The sequence below is a fragment of the Equus przewalskii genome, chromosome 15, assembly GCF_037783145.1.
Source record: "Equus przewalskii isolate Varuska chromosome 15, EquPr2, whole genome shotgun sequence".
NCBI classification, from domain to species: Eukaryota; Metazoa; Chordata; class Mammalia; order Perissodactyla; family Equidae; genus Equus; species Equus przewalskii.
In genome coordinates, this window is record NC_091845.1 from 36,493,010 (window position 1) to 36,513,879 (window position 20,870).

Genomic DNA, 20,870 nt, shown 5'->3' on the forward strand with positions numbered 1-20,870 from the left:
AATAAATACATTTGAATTTTTCATGTGGATTTTCTTTAAATTAGACAGTTGTGGTTTTTAGGAGATGGCAGTGAGACATGAAGCATAAATTCATATATACATTTATAGTCATTACAAATACATGAAGTCATTAAACCAAACTCTTGTCAAAATGAAAAGAATCTTAACATGACAAGATTTTTAAAAAGCATTGTGTTCTTGCTGCAGTGGCGAAAGTGTTTATTTTTTCCTCTTTATTACTGCTGTTTAGCTATCATGCCAGGTTCTGAAAAGATCAGAAGAATAGTTGAAGTCTTGAGAGCTGATGTGATCCGAGGTCTGGGGATTCAGCTTTTGGAGCAGGTATATGATCTTTTGGAAGAGGAGGATGAATTGGAGAGAGAGGTGAGTGTCCTGTTAGCTGTGTCAGCTGCTTATGCTGTAAAATTATTTTTTAACAGTCTTTTGAGATATAATTAACGTACTGTACTGTACATTTTACCCATTTAAAGTATACAGTTGAAGGGTTTTGGTATGTTCACAGAGTTGTACAATCTTCATCACGATCAATGTTAGAACATTTCATTACTCCCAAAAGAAACCCTGTAGCGATAATGGAGTCTATCTCCATTATCCCCCAAGCCTTCCACCCCTAAGCAACCACTGATGTTTCTATCTCCATAGATTTGCCTATTCTGGATATTTCATTTAAGTGGTATCATATAAAATATGTGGTCTGTTGTGATTAGCTTCTTTAACTCGATGTAATGTTTTCAAGATTCATCCTTGTTGTAGCATGTATCATGTACTTCATTCCTTTATATGACCAAATAATATTCTATTGTATGGCTATACCACATTTTGTTTATCTTTTCATCAGCTGATGGACATTTACTTGTTTCCACTTTTTGGCCATTATGAATAATGCTACTCTGAACATTCACATGCAAGTTTTTGTGTTGACATATGTTTTCATTTTTCTTGGGTATGTAACTAGGAGTGGAAATTCCTGAATCATATGGAAAGTCTTATGTTTAACATTTTGAAAAACTGCCAGACTGTTTTCCAAAGTGGTTTGCACCATTTTACATTCCCACCAGTAAGGTGTGAATGTTCTAATTTCTCCACATCCTTGCTAACACTTGTTATTGTCATCGTTTTGATTATAGCCATCCTAGAGTTTGGGAAGTGGTAGCTCATTATGGTTTTGATTTGCTTTTTCCTAATGGGTAATGATGTTGAACATATTTCATGTGCCTATTGGCAAATTGTATATATTTTTTGGAGGCATGTCTGTTCTGATCTTTTACACATCTTAAAATTGATATTTAGCTTTTTATTATTGAGTTGTAAGAGTTCTTTACATATTCTGGATATAAGTCCTGATTCAGACACATGATTTGCAAAAATTTTTTTCCTATTCTGTGTTTTTATTTTCACTTTCTTAATGATATTGTTTGCAGCACAAAAGATTTTAATTTTGTTGAAGTCTAATTTATCTATTTTGGTTTTTCATCACTTGTGCTTTTGGTGTCATGTCTAAGAAGGCTTTGTGTAACCTAAGGTCATGAAGATTTTTACTCCTATGTTTTCTTCTAAGAGTTTTATCATTTAAACTGTTACAATTAAGCCTATAATCCATTTTGAGTTGATTTTTTTTGTATTACGTAAGGAAGGGCTCTGGTTTCATTCTTTTTGCATGTGGATAGCCAATTGTCCTAGCACCATTTGTTGAAAAGACTGTTCTTTTCTTATTGAAAGGTCTCGGCACCCTTGTTGAAAATCAATTGACCATAATGTAAGGGTTTATCTCTAGACTGCTAGTTATGTTCCATTGATTTATATGTCTATCCATATGTCTGTACCACACTGTCTTTATTACTGTAGCTTTGTAGTAAGTTTGAAATCAGGAAATGTGAGTCCTCCAACTTTGTAGTTCTTTTTCAAGATTGTTTTGGCTATTATTTGCATTTCCATGTGAATTTTAGAATCAACTTCTTAATTTCTGTAAAAATGCCATCTGGGATTTTGATTAGGACACTATAGAATTTTGCTTTGAATAAATTTTAGTTTGACTTACCTGACTTTTCTGCTTAAAATTCCTGTTATTATACTTAAATCTTTTTTCTTTTTGAGAGATTCATTACATATCTTCCCAGATTTAAAAGTAAACAGTAAGGCATACTTATATTTGTGTAACACAAACAATTCTATACTAATTTAAAAAAATTATTTATTGTCTTTTCCTATTTGAATACAAAGGTCATAACTGTAGGGGAGCAAGACTTTTCCTCTACCTAATGTGGGTTCGTCTGGCCGGAGAATGAATTAAATTCTCATGAGACAGAATAGCAAGAAAAAATTAAACAAAGCTTTATGAGGACCATGGCCTGGGAAGAAAGGGCACTGAAGAAGTGGGGTGCACAGAGTGGTTATATAGCCCCAAACAGGGTGTTTCACATATGATTGAAATGTCCCTCCCACAATAGTCACAAGATTGCCCTCTTGGCACAGTGCTTGATGGACACAGCAGGAGGCAAGTCTGTTGTCTTGAGCTGGGTGGTCACAGCTGAGCGCAGCAATCATGGGAGATTACCACACAAGTACAGTAAACAAAATGCAGATTTAAGTCCTTGCCTTTGGTATTGATTAAGAGTTTCTAGAGAGAAGGTCATCTCCCCTTCCTGGTTCAGAGAGGGAGATATCTTTACAGATGGAGAGTTCCTTTACAATGTAAGTGTCTCTTACAAAGGGTAAGCAAGTGCTACTTTTCAGTTGCTTTCCTGTCTGCAAAGGAACCAGCCTCAAGTAATCATCATGCCAAAGAGACATATCTTGGGGTGGCCATTTCCAGGTCCCCACATAAGACATGGTCATTGTAGGACATTTAGAACATAGAGATTTTTAAAAAAATCAGTATGATCTTAGCACTCAGTGGTTCTAGATTTTGTTCTATCATTCCATGAATAGTAGTAGTAGTAATACTTAAAAAGTGCCACACAGTGTTCTAAGCACTTTACGTGTATAAGTCATTTATATCTCCTACAATCCAGTGAAGTTGGTACTAGTATCTCCATTTTACAGATGAGGACTCTGAAGCACAGGGAGGTTAAATGAGTTGCCAAAAGTCACACTGCTAACAATTGGCCTTCAGTGCAGACAGTCTGATTCCAGAATCCATGCTCTTAACCACTGTTCTATACTGCCTTTCACGCTCTTATACATGTGTCTATAGTTTGCTGTGTACGTACACGCATCTGTCACATCACATTCATGTGTGTATCATAGCCTTCTTCTTTTTTTCTTTCTCTTTTAGCAAAACAGGATTATACTATATACAATTTTGTAGCCTATACTTTTCACTTACCAGTACAACTGAGGGGCTGGCCCGGTGGCGCAGTGGTTAAGTGTACATGTTCCGCTTCAGCGGCCCAGGGTCCGCCGGTTCGGATCCCGGGTGTGGATATGGCACCGCTTGGCAAGCCATGCTGTGGTAGGTGTCCCACATATAAAGTAGAGGAAGATGGGCATGGATGTTAGCTCAGGGCCAGTCTTCCTCAGCAAAAAGGGGAGAATTGGCAGCAGATGTTAGCTCAGGGCTAATCTTCCTAAAAAAAACAAACAAAAAAACAGTACAACTGAACTCAGAAGTGCAGCCAGCTCCTTATAGTAACAGTCATTCCTGATTGTTCTTGTGCTTTCAAGGCCACTGCTCTTTTCCTGCTCTCCCAGTGCTAATTCCTGATTGTGATGACCAATTGCAATTCGTATCATGATTATTTCCCAATGAATCGGTTGTGTTATATCACATCTGCACTACGAAAACTTTCAAGAGTAGTAGAAGTGGCTGAACAAACATTTTTTGACTAGTTGCTCTCTTGGGTTTTTATGTTTCTAGTTTTTTGGTAATAATAACAACAACAACAATAAGGCCTTAAATTCCTAGAAATATAGTTGCTTCTGTACCAATTTAATAATAAATGATATCTAAGTGTTAATTTATTTCAAAATAATTTCAGATTAACAGAAAAGTTGAAAAATAGTACAAAGAATTCCTGAATACTCCTCACCTGTGTTCCTCAACGTTATTATTTGTTAGAAAGTTGCAGGTATGATGTCTCTTTACTCCTGAATTCTTCAGTGTATTTCCTAAAAACAAGAATATTTCCTTACATAACTACAGTACAATTATCAAACTCAGAAAATTAACATTGATACATTACTGTTATCTAGGATTGAGATATAATTCATGTATCATGCAATTCACCCGTTTAAAGTGTACACTTGAGTGCTTTTTAGTATATTCACAAATACATGCAACTATCACCACAATTTTAAATATTTTCATCTCCTTAAAAAGAAACTTTATACCTTTAGCTAGCAGCTCTCTATCTCTCCTCCCTCCAGTCCGAAAGAACCAGTAATCTAATATCTGTCTCTATAGATTTGCATATTCTGGACATTTTATTTAATGTAATCATGCAAAATATGTGGTCTTTTGTGACTGATGTCTTTCACTTAGCATAATATTTTCAAGGTTCGTCTGTATCATGTATCAGTATCATGTATCAGTACTTCATTCCTTTTTATGGCCAAACAGTATTCCATTGTATGGATAGCACATTTTGTTTATTCCTCAGTTGATAAACTTTTGGGTTTCCACTTTTTGCTTATAACGAATAATGCTAGCATAAGCTTTTGTGTGTATTCACTTCTCTTGGGTTCATAACCAGGAGTGGAATTGCTGGGTCATATGGTAATTCTACATTTAAACGTTTGAGGAACCTGCAGACTGCTTTCCAAAGCAGCTGCACCATTTTACATTCCTACCAGCAGCATAAGAGGGTTCTGATTTCTCCTCATCCTTGTCAGCACTTGTTATTATCTGTCTTTTTGATTATAGCCATCCTAGTGGGTGTGAAGTGGTATCCATTGTGGTTTTGATTTGCATTTCCCTGATGATAAATGATGTTGAGCATCTTTCTATACTACCTGCCATTTGTATATTTTCTCTGGAGATATGTCTACTCAAGTTCTTTGCCCATTTTTTAACTGAGTTATTTATCTTTTCATTATTGAGTTTTAGAAGTTCTATATATATTTCAGATACAAGTCTCTTATTAAATATATGATTTGCAAATATTTTCTCCCATTCTCTGAGAATGGGAGAATGTCTTTTTACTTTATTAATAGTGTTCTTTGAGGCACAAATTTTTTTATTTTGATGAAGTCCAATTTGTTTTTCTTTTGCTGCTTGTATTTTTGGTGACATCTAAGAATCCATTGCCAAATTCAAGGTCACACGAGTTTACCACTATGTTTTCTTTTAAGAGGTTTATAGTTTTAGTCCCTACATTTAGGTCTTTGATGAACTTTGAGTTAATTTTTGCATATAGTATGAAGTAAAGGTCCAACTTCATTTTTATATATGTGGCTGTCCTGTTGTCTCACTACCGTTTGTTGAAAAGACTATTCTAACACCTTGTCAAAAAAAAGTTGACTGTAGACCCATAGGTTTATTTTTGGATGCTGAATTCTATTCCATTAATCTATTTTTATCCTTATGCTAGTACCATACTGTCTTCTTTACTATTGCTTAGTAATAAGGTTTGAAATTGGGATAGGTGAATCCTCCAACTTTGTTCTTCTTTTTCAAGATTCTTTTGCCTATTCTGGGTCCCTTGCAATTCTATATGAATTTTAGAATTTGCTTGTCAGTTTCTACAAAGAAGCCAGCTGGGATTCTTATAGGGATTGTATTGAATCTGCAGATCAATTTGGGGAGTATTGCCATCTTAACAATATTAAGTCTTCTAATCCATGAAAATGAGATGATTTTCCATTTATTTAAATCTTAAATTTCTTAAAACAATGTTTTATACTTTTCAGAGGATAAGTTTTACACATCTTTTGTTAAATTTATTCCTAAGTATTTTATTCTTTTTCGTCTATTGTAATTGAAATCTTGTTATATTCATTTGGGATTGTTCACTGCAAATGCATAGAAATAAATTTGACTTTTTAAATATTGACCTTGTATCCTGAAACCTTGCTGAACTTACTGGGTTTAATAGTTTTTTGTTTTAGTGGACTCCTTGAAATTTTCACTATATAAGATCATGTCATCTGTGAATTGAGTTAGTTTTGCTGTCCAATCTGGATGCCTTTTACTTCTTTTTCTTGCCTGATTTCCCTGGCTAGAACCTCCAAGACAATGTTGGAGAGAACTGGTGAGAGTAGACATCCTTGTTTTGTTTCTGATCTTAGAGGGAAAGCATCCAGTCTTTCACCATTGAGTATGGTGTTGACTGTGGGTTTTCATGGATGCCCTTTATCAGGTTGAAGAATGTCCCTTCAAGTCCTGGTTTGTTGAGCGTTTCTTATCATGAAAAGGTGTTGAGTTTGTCTAATGTTTTCTCTCTATTTAGATGCTTGTGTGGTTTTTGTTTTTTTATTCTGTTAATACAGTGTGTTACATTAATTGATTTTTGGATGTTAAAATATCCTTGTATTCCTGAGATAAATCCCACTTGGTCTTGGTGTATTCTTCTTCTCATATGTTGCTGGAGTTGTGTTTCTAGTATTTTGATTAGGATGTTTGTGTCTGTATTCATATGAGATATATTGGTCTTTACTTTACTTTTCTCGTGATGTCTTTGTCTACTTTTGTTATCAGGGTAATACTGGCCTCATAGAAGGAATTGGGGAGTGTTCCCTCATCTTCTATTTTTTGGAAGAGTTAGTGAAGAATTGGTGTTAATCCTTCTTTAAATGTTTGATAGAATTTACCAGTGAAGGCATCCGGGCCAGGCTTTTCTTTGTGGGTAGTTTTTTGATAATGAATTTACTGTCTTTACTTGTTATATTCAGATTGTCTGTTCTTCAGTCTCTAAACTTTATGTCCTTCTAGGAATTTGTCCATTTCATCTAAGCTATCTAATTGACATATAATTATTAGTAGAAATCCTTTTCAATATTTTTTATTTCTGTAAGGTTGGCTATTTAGGAGTGCGTTGTTTAATTTCCACATATTTTTGAGTTTCCCCATTTTATTTCTTTTATTGATTTCTAATTGCATTCCATTGTGGTTGGAGAGCATACTTTTGTTATTTCTGTCCCTTTAAATTTATTGAGGTTTGTTTTATGGCCTAGCATATGCTCTAACCTGGAGAATGTTCCATGTGTGTTTGAGAATATATATTCAGTTGTCATTGAGTGGGGTATTTGATAGATGTCTGTTCTAGTTTGTTTATAGTGTTGCCCAGATTTCCTATTTCCTTGTTGTTCTGCAAAGTTGTTTTACCCATTATTCAAAGTGGGGCATTAATGTCATTAATGTCTCCAATTATTATTGTTGAATTCTCTCTTTCTCCCTCCATTTCTATCAGTTTTTGCTTCATGTATTTTGGTGCTCTGGGTAGGTGCATATATGTTTATAATTGTGATATCTTCCTGATGGATTGACTTTTTTATCATTATAAAATGTTCCTCTTAGTCTCTAGTAATATTTCTTTTTATTTTAAAGTCTATTTTATATGATATTAGTATAGCCACTCTAGCTTTCTTATGGTTGCTATTTGCAAGATATATCTTTTTCTTTTTACTTCCAATCTATTTGTATCTTTGAATTTATTGTATGTTTCCTATAGACACCATATATTTGGATCTTATTTTCTTTAACCATTATTACACTTTGCCTTTTGATTGGATTGTTTAATGTGTTCACATTTAATGTTATTATGCATACAGTTGGATTTATGTCTGCCATTTTACTTTTTATTTTGTTTATGTCTCGCATTTTTTGTTCCTGTCTTCCTCCTTTACTGTTTTCTTTTGCGCTGAGTATTTTCTAATGTAGCATTTTAATTTCTTTAATGATATTTTTCACTATATATTTTTTAGTTCTTTCTTTCGTGGTTGCTTAAGGCTTACAATATACATCTTAAATGACCAGAATCAGCTTTAGCTTTATGCTGACTTAATTCCAGTGAAATATAAAAATGTTACTCCTATTCCCTTTTCCCCTTTGTTGTCATATTATTATACATATCACATCTATATATATTTCAAACCCAACATTACCTTGTTATAATTATTACATTATATAACTTTGTCTCTTCAAAGTGAGAGAAGAAAGGAAAGAAAGTATATATTTGTAGCTTTTGTTATAGTAGCCTTCTTCTTTATTATTTCTGGATCTCTTCATTTATTCATGTGGATTCAGGTTACCATCTGGAGTCATGAGTTCTTCCAATCCATGAGCATGGAATATCTTTCTATTTATTTGTTTCTTCTTCAATTTTATTCATTAATGTCTTACAGTTTTCAGTATACAGATATTTCATTTCCTTGGTTGAATTTATCCCTAGGTATTTTATTCTTTTTGATGCAATTGTAAATGAGATTGGTTTCTTAATTTCTCTGTAAGATAGTTTGTTATGAGTGTCTAAAAATGCAACAGATTTTCAGGAGAGTGACGTCAGCATCATGGTGATGTGAGCTGTTCCCTTAGTCTCTACCCGCCTAAGTTACAACCAAACAGACATTCATTAACCAATAGAGGATTCCCTACAAAGTACAATAGGATGTCAGAGAGATCTACACAGCCACTCATCTGAAGGTGGGGATACTGGATCCCCAGGAAGTAGTGGAAGGAGGTGAGGGGATGCCCTCCCCCTCCCCAGTGGCAGCAGTCTAGGTCACGGGTCCTCAGGCAGCAGCCAGCATGTGACTGTAAGAGGAGGTGGGGGGGGGGGTGGCCAGGTGGTGTAGTGGTTAAGTTTGTTCACTCTGCTTCAGTGGCCCTGGGTTTGCAGGTTTGGGTTAGGGCGTGAACCTACACATCGCTTGTCAAGCCATGCTGTGGCAGCATCCCATATACAAAAAATAGAGGAAGATTGGCACAGATGGTAGCTCAAGGACAGTCTTCTTCAAGCAAAAAAAAAAAGAAAAAAGAGGAGATGAGGGAGCAGGCAGGCCTGCATGTGAACACTTTCACTTTTGTAGTGCCAACTCAGCCTGTGAGAACACTCCACACCAAGTAGTGTAGTTCAGCCACGGTGTGGGTGTCCCCACCGAGCACAGCTCCCCAGGTGAACTGCCTGTGAGTGCAGGGTGGGCCTACGTGCATGTGAAAGAAAGTGTCCCTCCATCCCTGCCTAGCGCACCAGCTCAGCAGGTCCTGGGCCAAGGCAGCAGATCTGCACCACAGAACCTGCACATCCTGTGTGATCCAGCAGGTAAAGGCAGATGAACCCAGTTGGCACAACTTCTAGTAGATGTGGAAGGTTCAGAAAACACAGCTCCTGCCCCCCACCCCCAGTGGTAGCAGGTGGAATTTGCGACCTGATACTATCTCTATGCGCCAGAAAAGGATCACTTTGTCAAACACCATGAAGAACTACATTAACACTCCAGAGCAGAAGGAAAATGACAAGTCTCCAGAAATCAATCCTGATGTCACAGAAATTTACAATCTAAATGACAGAATTCAAAATAGTTGTCATAACGAAATTCAGTGAGTTACAAGAAAACTCAAAAATACAGTTTAATGAACTCAGAAATAAAATTAATGAGCAGAAGGAATTCTTCACAAAAAAGATTGAAACTCTAAAAACACCAAACAGCAATTCTGAAGATGAAGAACACAATGAATGAGATAAAAAATAATCTAGAAACTTTAAAAAATGGAGTTGATGTTATGGAGGACAGAACTAGTAATTTAGAGGACAGAATATAGAAATGCTTCAGGTGGAGGAGGAGAGAGAACTAAGACTTAAAAAAATGAAGAAATTCTTCAAGAAATATCTAACTCAATGAGGGAATGCAACATGAGGATTATATGTATTCAAAAGGGAGAAGATGGGGAGAAAGGAGCAGAAAGCTTGTTTAAAGAAATAGCAGATCAGACCTTCCCAAACCTGGAGAAGGAACTGGACTTAGAAGTATATGAAGCCAGTAGAACTCCTAATTACATCAGTGCAAAAAGACCTTCTCCAAGGCATATAATAGTAAAACTGGTAAACATCAATAACAAAGAAAAAAGGTTAAGGGCAGCAAGGCAGAAGAGAATAATCTACAAAGGAACCCCTATCAACCTTTGAGCAGATTTCTCAGCAGAAACCTTACAGGCTAGGAGAGATTGGAATGATATATTAAAATCTGAAAGACAAAAACTTCCAGCCAAGAATACTCTACCCAGTGAAACTATCCTTCAGATATGATGGGGAAATAAAAACTTTTCTAGATAAACAAAAACAGGGAGTTCATTGCCACTAGACCTCCCTTACAAGAAAGGATGAAGGATATCTGCATACCTAAGACAAAGGCAAAGGTTTACAAATCCTTGAGCAAGGAGATGAATAGACAAAATCAGATAATTGCAGCTATCAGAACAAGTTAGCAAACAATTATAAAAGATAAAGAGAAGGAAAGCATCAAAAATAACTATGAACACTTCATTTCAATCACAAACTTACAACACAAAACAGAATAATTTGTGACAACAATAACTTAGGTGGGGAAGAGGAAAGGGATGGAACCTACTTAGGCTAATGGAGATAAGAGGCTATCAGAAAATGGACCATCTCATCTACAAGATCTTTTATATGAACCTCATGGTAAACACTAAACAAAAAAATCAGAGCAAAGACACAAATCATAAATAAAGGGAAAACTGAGAAAACCATCACAGAAAACCACCAAACTGAAATGGCAGTCAGAGAAACAAGGGAAATATAGTACAACCAGAAAACAAGTGATGAAATGGCAGTATTAAGCACTCATATATCAATAATCACTCTAAATGTAAAAGGATTGAATTCTCCAATCAAAAGACACAGAGTGGCTGGATGGATTAAAAAAACAAGACCAAGCAATATGCTGCCTCCAGGACACACAAATCAGCTCTAAAGACAAACTAGGCTCAGAGTGAAGGGATGGGAGATGATACTCCAAGCAAATGGCAAGCCAAAGGAAGCAGGTTTTGCCATACCTATATCAGAGAAAGCAGATTTCAAGATAAGAAAGGCAGTGAGAGACAAAGAAGGCCAGTATATAATGATAAAAGGGACATTCCACCAAGAGGACATAACACTTATAAATAATATGCACCTAACACAGGAGCACAAAAGTATATAAAACAACTAGTAACAGACCTAAAGGGAGAAATTAACAGTAACACAATAATAGTAGGGGACTGCAACATGCCACTCACATCAATGGATAGATCAGTCAGACAGAAAGGCAACAAAGAAATAGTGTACTTAAATGAAAACCTAGACCAGATGAGCTTAATAGATATATATAGAACATTCCATCCCAAAACAGCAGAATACACTTTCTTCTCAATTGCAAATGTAACATTCTCTAAGACAGACCATATGTTGGGAAACAAGGCAAGCCTCAATAAATTTAAGAAAATTGAAATCATATGAAGCATCTTTTCTGACCACAATGCTATGAAACTAGAAGTCACCTACAAGAAAAAAGCTGGGAAAGTCCAAACATGTGGAGACTAAACAACATGCTACTGAACAACTGTGGCAACAGTGAAGAAATCAAAGGAAAAATAAAAAAATACCTGGAGACCAATGGAAATAAAAATGCATCATAGCAACTCTTATGGGATGCAGCAAAAGTGGTTCTAAGAGGGAAATTCATAGCAATACAGGCCCACCTCAACAAACAGGAAAACCTCAGATAAGCAATTTTAAACTACACCTAACAGAACGAGAAAAAGAACAACAAACCAAGCCCAAAGTCAGCAGAAGGAGGGAAATAATAAAAATTAGAGCAGAAATAATGAAATTGAAACAAACAAACACAACAGAAAGGGTCAGTGAAACTAAGAGCTGGTTCTTTGAAAAGATAAACAAAATTTACAAACTTTTAGCCAGACTCACTAAGATAAAAAGAAAGAAGGCTCAAATAAATAAAATTAGAAATGAGGGGCTGGCCCCATGGCCGAGTGGTTAAGTTCGCGCGCTCCGCTGCAGGCGGCCCAGTGTTTCGTTGGTTCGAATCCTGGGCGCGGATATGGCACTGCTCATCAAACCACGCTGAGGCAGCGTCCCACATGCCACAACTAGAAGGATCCACAATGAAGAATATACAACTATGTACTGGGGGGCTTTGGGGAGAAAAAGGAAAAAATAAAATCTTTAAAAAAAAAAGAAATGAAAGAGGAGAAAGTTACAAAGGCTACCACAGAAATACAAAGGATTGTAAGAGAATTCTATGAAAAACTCTATACCAACAAATTGGATTACCTAGAAGAAATGGATAAATTCTTAGATTCATACAACTTCCCCAAACTGAACCAAGAAGAAACAGAGAATCTGAATAGACCAATCACAAGTAAAGAGATTGAAACAGTAGTCAAAAACCTCCTTAAAAACAAAAGTCCAGGATCAGATGGCTTCTCTGGAGAATTCTACCAAACATTCAAAGAAAATTTAATACCTATCCTCCTCAAACTATTTCAAAAAATTGAAGATGGAATGCTTCGTACCTCATTCTATGAGGCCAACTTACCCTGATACCAAAACAAGACAAGGACAAAACAAAGAAGGAAAATTACAGGCCAGTATTGCTGATGAACATAGATGCAAAAGTCCTCAATAAAATATTGGCAAACCAAATACAGCAATACATTAAAAGGATCAAATACCATGATCGTGTGGAATTTATACGAGGGGCACAGGGATGGTTCAAGTTTCACAAATCAATCAATGTGATACACCACATTAACAAAATGAGGAATAAAAATCACATGATCATCTTAGTAGATGCAGAGAAAGCATTTGACAAGATCCAACATCTATTTATGATAAAAAAAAAAAAACTCTCAATAAAATGGGTATAGAAGGAAAGTGCCTCAACATAATAAAGGCCATATATGACAAACCCACAGCCAACATCATACTCAATGGGGAAAAACTGAAAGCCATCCCTCTGAGAACAGGAACAAGACAAGGGTGTACTCTCTCACTGCTCCTATTCAACATAGTACTGGAGGTTTTGGCTAGAGCTGTTAGGCAAGAAAAAGAAGTAAAAGGGATCTAAATTTGAAAGGAAGAAGTGAAACTCTCGCTGTTTCTGGACAACATGATCTTATATATAAAGGTCTTATATATAAGACCCTAAAGAGTTCACCAGAAAACTATTAGAAATAATCAACAACTACAGCAAAGTTGCATGGTAGAAAATCAACTTACAAACATCAGTTGCATTTCTATACACTAATAACGAACTAGCAGAAAGAGAACTCAAGAATACAATCCCATTTATGATCACAACAAAAAGAATAAACTGTCTAGGAATAAATTTAACCAAGGAGGTGAAAGTCCTGTACACTGAAAACTGTAAGACATTATTGAAAGAAATCAAAGATGACATAAAGAAATGGTTAGACAGTCCATGTACATGGATTGGAAGAATAAACATAGTTAAAATGTCCATACTTCCTAAAGCAATCTACAGATTCAATGCAATCCCAATCAGAATCCCAATGACATTCTTACAGAAATAGAACAGAGAATCCTAAAATTATTTGGAAGAACAAAAGAGCCAGAATAGCTAAAGCAATCCTGAGAAAAAAGAACAAAGCTGGAGGCATCACAATCCCTGACTTCAAAATATACTACAAATCCATAGTAACCAAAACAGCATGGTACTGGCACAAAAACAGACACACAGATCAATGGAACAGGATTGAAAGCCCAGAAATAAAACCACACATCTGTGGACAGCTAATCTTTGACAAAGGAGCCAAGAACATACAATGGAGAAAGGAAAGTCTCTTCAATAAATGGTCTTGGGAAAACTGGACAGACACACGTAAAAGAATGAAAGTAGACCATTATCTTACACCATACACAAAAATGAACTCAAAATCGATTAAAGACTTGAATATAAGACCTGAAACCATAAAACTCCTAGAAGAAAACCTCGGCAGTACACTCTTTGAGGGTACCCTCTTTGACTGGTCTTAGCAGCATCTTTTCGAATACCGTGTCTACACGGGCATGGAAAACAGAAAATAAACAAATGGGACTACATGAGACTAAAAAGCTTCTGCTTCTGTTTCCTTTCAACCTGCAGGACTCCTTTTAGTATATCTTGCAAAGCAGATCTAGTGGTAACAAACTTCTTCATCTTTTGTTTATCTGGGAATGTTTCAAGTTCTCCCTCACTTTGTTTCCCCCAGTTTTATTGAGATGTAATTGATATATAACATTGTGTTAGTTTAAGGTGTACAACATAATGATTTGATATATGTATACATTGTGAAGTGATTACCACAATAAGTTTAGTTAACATCTTTTTCACTTGTTATAGTTAAAAAATGTTTTTCTTGTGATAAGGACTTTTAAGATTTACTCTTAGCAACTTTCAAATATACAATCCAGTATAGTTAACTATAGTCACCATGCTGAGCATTACATCCCCAGAACTTATTTATCTTATACCTGGAAGTTTGTACCTTTTAACCACTGTTATCCATTACCCTCACCCCCTACCCCCTGCCTCTGGGAACAAACCAGTCTCTTCTTTGTTTCTGTGAGTTTGGTATTTTTTAGATTGTGCATATAAGTGAGATCATACAGTATTTGTCTTTCTCTTTCTGACTTATTTCACTTAGCATAATGCTTTCAAGGTCCATCCATGTTGTCACAAATGGTAGGATTTCCTTCTTTGTTTCTCTCTCATTTTTGGAGGACATTTCTGCCAGATACAGGATTCTTGGTTGACATTTTTCACTTTGAAAACATCATCCCACTGCCTTCTGGCTTCCAATGTTTCTGGTGAGAAATGTGCTAATGATCTTGTTTTAGATCCCTTGTATGTGATGAGATGCTCCTTCTTACTGCTTTCAAGATTCTCACTTTGTCTTTCAAAAGTTTGGTTATAATGTGTCTGGGTGTGAACTTTTTATATTCATCCTACTTGGAGTCTGTTATGCTTCTCGGATGTTTATATTCATGTCTTTCATCAAACTTGGGAAGTTATTTCTTCAAATAATCACTCTTCCTCCTTCTCCTCTGGGACTTTCACAATGCCTATGTTATGCATTCAAACAATATATGTGTAATATATATATATATATATATATATACATATATTTTTTTTTTTAAAGATTGGCACCTGAGCTAACATCTGTTGCCAATCTTCTTTTCTTTTTCTTCTTCTTCTCCCCAACGCCCCCCAGCATATAGTTGTATATTCTAGTTGTAGGACCTTCTTCTTCTGCTGTGTGGGACACCGCCTCAACATGGCTTGATGAGCAGTGCCATATCCGTGCCTGGGACCCAAACCAGTGAAACCCTGGGCCACTGAAGCAGAGTACATGAAACTCGAGCATGGGGCTGGCCTCCATAATGATATATTTAAATCCCTTTAAATCTCCTGGAAGTTGCTTCAGCTGGAGGGGGAGGGATTTGTAACATCTGTGTGTAGTTCCCAAGGTCAGTTTGAGATTTGTTCAGACTCTAGGGAGGCTCCTCTCAGCTTCTTGATTCTTTCCATAGAAGTAACCAGCCTACAGTTTAGCCTATATATCCAGTAAATCTACCAATCTCCTCCCAATTCCCTTTCACCACTACCTCCAGTTTTTGAGGGTGCCCTTAGGCTTGAATTTCTTCACATTCTGTTCCAAATGAAGTCAGTCCACTTAGGAAAAGATTTAGTGCTGTTTTATGTCTTTCTTCTCCCCTCAGGCCAAATCTCTGAGCACAGCTCTAGAGCTGGGAATGGGGACAATAGTATGCTTGTCTCTGAGTGATACCCCCACTTTAGAAGCTTAGTGGGTGTGAAAGGCAGTAGCCTCTCATCTTCTCAACATATTTCACCCAGCATGGAATCTTCACTTTATGGTTTGGGGAAAAGGTGATTGGGGCCCCAGTATTTTCAGTGGCCCTGCACCCAAGGTAGAGCCTCCATCCTACGAGCCCAAGCTGACTGTAAGAAGGAAGCTCCTACCTCTTGGTTACACACTCCTAAAATTTATTGTGTTTTAAGTTTAAGTTTTTAAAACACAAGAAGTATTAGGGGCAGCATGAGATATGTTGATGTCCCACCCCTCCAGGAAGACAGCCTTCTGACTAGGGAGCCAGGGGGAAAGGGAATCCTGTGTTCTTGACTTCAGCAGTCTAGTATATAGAGTTTTTGTCTCTCTGAGCTGGGAGTGGGGAGGAAAGTAGTTGGTCTTGGTTCAATTACCACCAAGTTTTTAAGTTTTAGAAGGTTTTCTTGATTTTAGATTTTAGATTTAGATTTTAGATTTAGACTTTCTTGAAGCAGATTTTAGAACCCTGTTCTAAGTTTTAGTAGATTTTCTTGAAAAAAAAAAAGTGCCTTCATTTGCTGTTTGACCTTAGGACAATTTCTAGAAACTTTTAAATGGTTGACTTTTTAAATAGTTTTCACAGGTTTCACTGAGGAAGGGTCTGCAGAACTCACCATGTCATACTGGATGTGGAACCAACTAGGATTACATTTTATATTTAGTTTTTATGTCCCCTTTAATCTGGGACAGTTACTCAGTCTTTGTTTTTCATGACGTTGATTTTTTTTTTTTTTTTAAAGATTTTATTTTTTCCTTTTTCTCCCCAAAGCCCCCCGGTACATAGTTGTGTATTCTTCGTTGTGGGTTCTTCTAGTTGTGGCATGTGGGATGCTGCCTCAGTGTGGTCTGATGAGCAGTGCCATGTCCGTGCCCAGGATTCGAACTAACGAAACACTGGGCCGCCTGCAGCGGAGCGCGCGAACTTAACCACTCGGCCACGGGGCCAGCCCCATGACCTTGATATTTTTGAAGAGTATAGGCCACATGTTTTATAAAATCCCCCTTGGTTTGGATCTGTCTGATGTTTCCTCATGAATCGATCTGGATTATGCATTTTTGGCAGGAATACCACAGAAGTGATGTTGTGTCCTTCTCAGTGCATTGTATCAGGTGTAGGACATCTGCTTAATATATTATTAGGTGTTATTTTAGTTTCAGGCATTTCTTTCAACAGACAGACATAGAGTGTCACATAGTATATTTTCTTGATTACTAGTCAGGTTGAATTTTATGTATGTTAATTGGTTATTTGTATTATTTTGTAAATGTCTTTGCTGATTTATCTATGGGACTGACTGTTGTTTTATCAATTCTAATATTCCAATATTGTTGTGTTTTATTGATTCTAAGAGCTCTTTATAGTTCACTGATATTAATTCTTTGGCATGTATATTATAAATATTTTCCCTAGTTTATTGTTTGCTTTTAATTTCTTATGACTTTACTTATTGATATCTTGAGGTTTTAAATTTTTGTGTAAACAGAACTATCACTATTTTCCCATATGGTTTTCACCTTTGGTATCATGCTTAGAAAAGTCCTTCTTCTAAGGTTACAGAAATATTTTTTCTACTACATAGTGATTTTCTTTTTATATTTCCCAAATAGGTACATTTGCGGGAGCACATGGGTGAAAAGTATACGACTTACAGTGTGAAAGCTCGCCAGTTGAAATTTTTTGAAGAAAATGTGAATTTTTGAGAATTTATTCTAGTCTACTGCCAGAACTAAAGACCTATTTTCAAAGGTTTTTGGCTTAAACAAAAACAAACCCATAACAATGGCTGGAGGCCATTCACCATCCTTACGTCTCTTTGGGGTATTTTTACTGGAAAAAAATTGGACAGAACAGCATAATATGAAACAAGCTCACAAAAGAAAGGAAAAAACCTTTGGCTATTTTACTCACTTTATGAGGAAAACTCTGTTATGTTTATTTGGTTACTGTTTACTGAGCCTTTAACCACCAACTTTATATCTAGAACTTTATTTTTTTAAGGTACTAATTAGTTTGAATACAGGGCCATAAAATGTCAGATGAGAAGTTTTATATTGTACTGTAGTGATAAAAGCAATAGGAAAAATAAATGACATATGTCTAGTGATACTACTTGTTACTGTTAATAATCTTAGTAGTTGATAAATTACTTTTTAAAAAGGTCAGTTCGCTATTCTGGGAGATTGAAAAAATATGAAGTTGTATCTAGTACTTGAGCAAATGAATTCCTTTTTTACTTATTGCTGAACATTTCATATTTTATTTTCATTTAATATGAACCTCATTTAGGATATACCAGAATTGAAACTAAGAGGTATCTTGGCTTTGTAAATCAGTATGTTTTTACATACTGGTTTTTTTAGATTTACTCTTCCATCAGTAAAAACATTTTTTTCTTTTTCTTTTTTGGTGAGGAAGATTTTCCCTGAGCTAACATCTGTGCTTCCTCTGTTTTTTGTATGTGGGATGCTGACACAGCATGGCCCAATGAGCAGTGCAGGTCAGTGCCTGGGATCCGAACCTGTGAGCCCCAGGCTGCCAAAGTGGAGTATGTGAACGCAACCACTATGCCACTGGGCTGGCCCCTTGTAAGAATATTTCTTAAACACTAATTCCTTTTCCAATTAAGCACTTTGTAAGTAAAGTCCAGATCTTTTCAGTTATGTTGGACATGTTTGTCTCCTGAAGTTTGTTTTCATCAAGATATTGGTTGTCTTCCTGTGTTTTAAACATACGATTATATATCACAAATTTTATTAGTTTTTTAATAAGGGGTAATGCCCATCTAGGAAATAGTTTTTATAAAATAAAAGTCTTGACTAGTAAATTTTTACTTCTGTAATCAAGGGACTCTAAAAAATAAATACTGCTCCAGAAATGTTTTCAGTTTTTATAATTAAAAATGTATCTTACCTTCTTTGAAAATTACACACACATATAAAATACTCTAATGAAATGTTCCTAGTCACTTAACAGACCTTTATTTAGTTTTTACTATGTGCCAGGTGCTGTGCCAGGAGCTGGGGATACAGTGGCGAATAAGCACCACTCCCTGCCATGACAGTGCTCATAGTCTGGTTTCTGAGACCTCTTATTTTTACTCTGAAGAGTTTGTCAGAACTCAACTGTAAAACCATCTAGTCCCAGTGCCTAGTAGGGGGCAAATCCTTGGTAAACTGTTGGTCTTCCTGAGCTAGTCACCATTTCTTGCATTAAGAAATCCACATCTTTCCGGCAAGTCATTGATTTTACATAAGTTTTCTAACTTATTGGTATAAAGTTGTACATATTACTTTCTTAGAGTTAAAAAATCTCCCCCCATACTTTTTTATTCCCATTCTGTATATTTCTATTTTGTTTAAACATTCACTCAGTTTTCATTTATCCCACTATTTTTTTGGTTATTTTGTGGTTCTTTTTTCTCAAGAGTGTAATCATTTTTCATCTTTCTTAATTATAAAACATATCTTTAAGACTATGAATTTTCCTCTCAACATAGTTTTGGCCACATTTCAGGGACTTTGATATTCCTTTTTTTTTCTGCTGAGGAAAATTTGCCCTGAGCTAACATCTGTGCCAATCTTCCTCTATTTTGTATGTGAGTCACTGCCACAGCTTGGCCGCCGAGTGGTATAGGTCTGCACCCAGGAACAGAACTGGAACTGCCAAAGCAGAGTGTGCTGAACTTAACCACCAGGTCACAGGCCCAGCCCCTGATATGATATTCTTTTTGACATTAGCCTCTAAATAGTCAATAATTCTGGTCTTGACTTTCTGTTTTAGAAGTGTTTATTTCTATATATTTAGAAAGCCAAGGAAATTCTATCTCCTTGCTCCAGCTACATTGCAGTGTTGTTAATATGACCTGTACAACCTCTGTTTCTTGGAATTGTTTTTCCCCGTGGCTCAGTACATGATCCATTATTGGAATGGCCCTATTCAATAAAGGTTAATTCTGTTACACGCAGGCAGAATCACTTTATTTTTTTTAAAGATTTTTTTATTTTTCCTTTTTCTCCCCAAAGCCCCCTGGTACATAGTTGTATATTTTTAGTTGTGGGTCCTTCTAGTTGTGGCATGTGGGATGCTGCCTCAGCATGGCGTGATGAGCAGTGCCATGTCCGTGCCCAGGATCCAAACTGGTGAAACCATGGGCCGCCAAAGCGGAGCACGCGAACTTAACCACTTGGCCATGGGGCTGGCCCCAGCAGAATCACTTTATTAATTATTCCAACCTACATAAGACCTGATCAGTAGAATTTTGTGATGATGGAAATGTTCTCTATCTGCACTAATACAGTAGCCAGTAGCTATATATGGCTGTTGATCTCTTGAGATGTGGCTAGTTTGAGAAACTTTTAGTTTAGTTTTAATTAAATTTAAATAGACACATGTGACTAGTGCCACCATCTTGGACAGTGCAGCTCTGTATCTTCATTTAGTAAATATTGAGCACCTATAATGTGTCATGTACTCTTGTAGGCACTGGGCAAATAGCAGTGAGCAAAACAAGGTCCTGTTCCCATGGAGCTTATGTTTGAAGGAGGACAATTAACAAATATATACTGATATATATTAAATTCCATGAAAAATAAAGCAGGATAAGTGGATATAGAACGATGGGGCATACCAGTTTGATAGGGTAGGAGGAAATGCTTCTTTATGGTGATATCTGGGTAGCGACCTGAATGAAAGGAGAGACAAGTCATGTATATTTGAGGGAAGACGTTCCAGGTACAGGGAGGGAACAAGTGCAGAAGTCTTCCTGTGACTTGCCTGTCCACTTATCTATCAAAATCTGAAAGGTAAGAGAGTTGGTCTCCTACCAAAAGTGTAGCTTTGCCAAACTCTTGTATATGTAGCAGTCTTTGCTTTATACATTTCACATCTTATTCAAGGCATGATTCCTAACAGTGACATCTTGGCAGCTATGAAATGTCCTTCTCTGCCGCATTTAATGCTTTCTCATACTAAGTATCTTTTTCACTATTACTCCTCTTTTATGCTTGTATCTGCCTAATATATCCTTGCTCCTGTTTTCAGCCT

The 20,870-nt window shown here is 36.3% G+C and overlaps 2 protein-coding genes across 7 annotated transcripts in view; one reads left to right on the forward strand and one right to left on the reverse strand.

Annotated features, from left to right (window-relative positions):
• NEK4 (NIMA related kinase 4) overlaps positions 1-18,702 on the forward strand; it is a 40,054-nt gene extending 21,352 nt beyond the window's left edge. For 2 of the 3 annotated variants that reach the window (XM_008513126.2, XM_070575043.1), the window contains 2 exons: positions 251-384; positions 17,435-18,702. In XM_008513126.2, the coding sequence (XP_008511348.1) occupies positions 251-384; positions 17,435-17,527 (227 nt within the window). In that variant the 3' untranslated portion in view covers positions 17,528-18,702. Of the gene's footprint in view, positions 1-250; positions 385-3,998; positions 4,089-17,434 lie in introns of all 3 variants that reach the window. The other variant, XR_011526933.1, reaches the window with a different exon arrangement.
• SPCS1 (signal peptidase complex subunit 1) overlaps positions 86-20,870 on the reverse strand; it is a 23,475-nt gene continuing 2,690 nt past the window's right edge. For 2 of the 4 annotated variants that reach the window (XR_011526934.1, XR_011526937.1), the window contains exons 3-5: positions 4,050-4,128; positions 3,347-3,587; positions 86-351 (exon numbers count right to left, since the gene is read on the reverse strand). The gene's annotated coding sequence lies outside the window, so the exon portion shown is untranslated. Of the gene's footprint in view, positions 419-3,346; positions 3,588-4,049; positions 4,129-20,454; positions 20,509-20,870 lie in introns of all 4 variants that reach the window. The other 2 variants (XR_011526936.1, XR_011526935.1) reach the window with 2 other exon arrangements.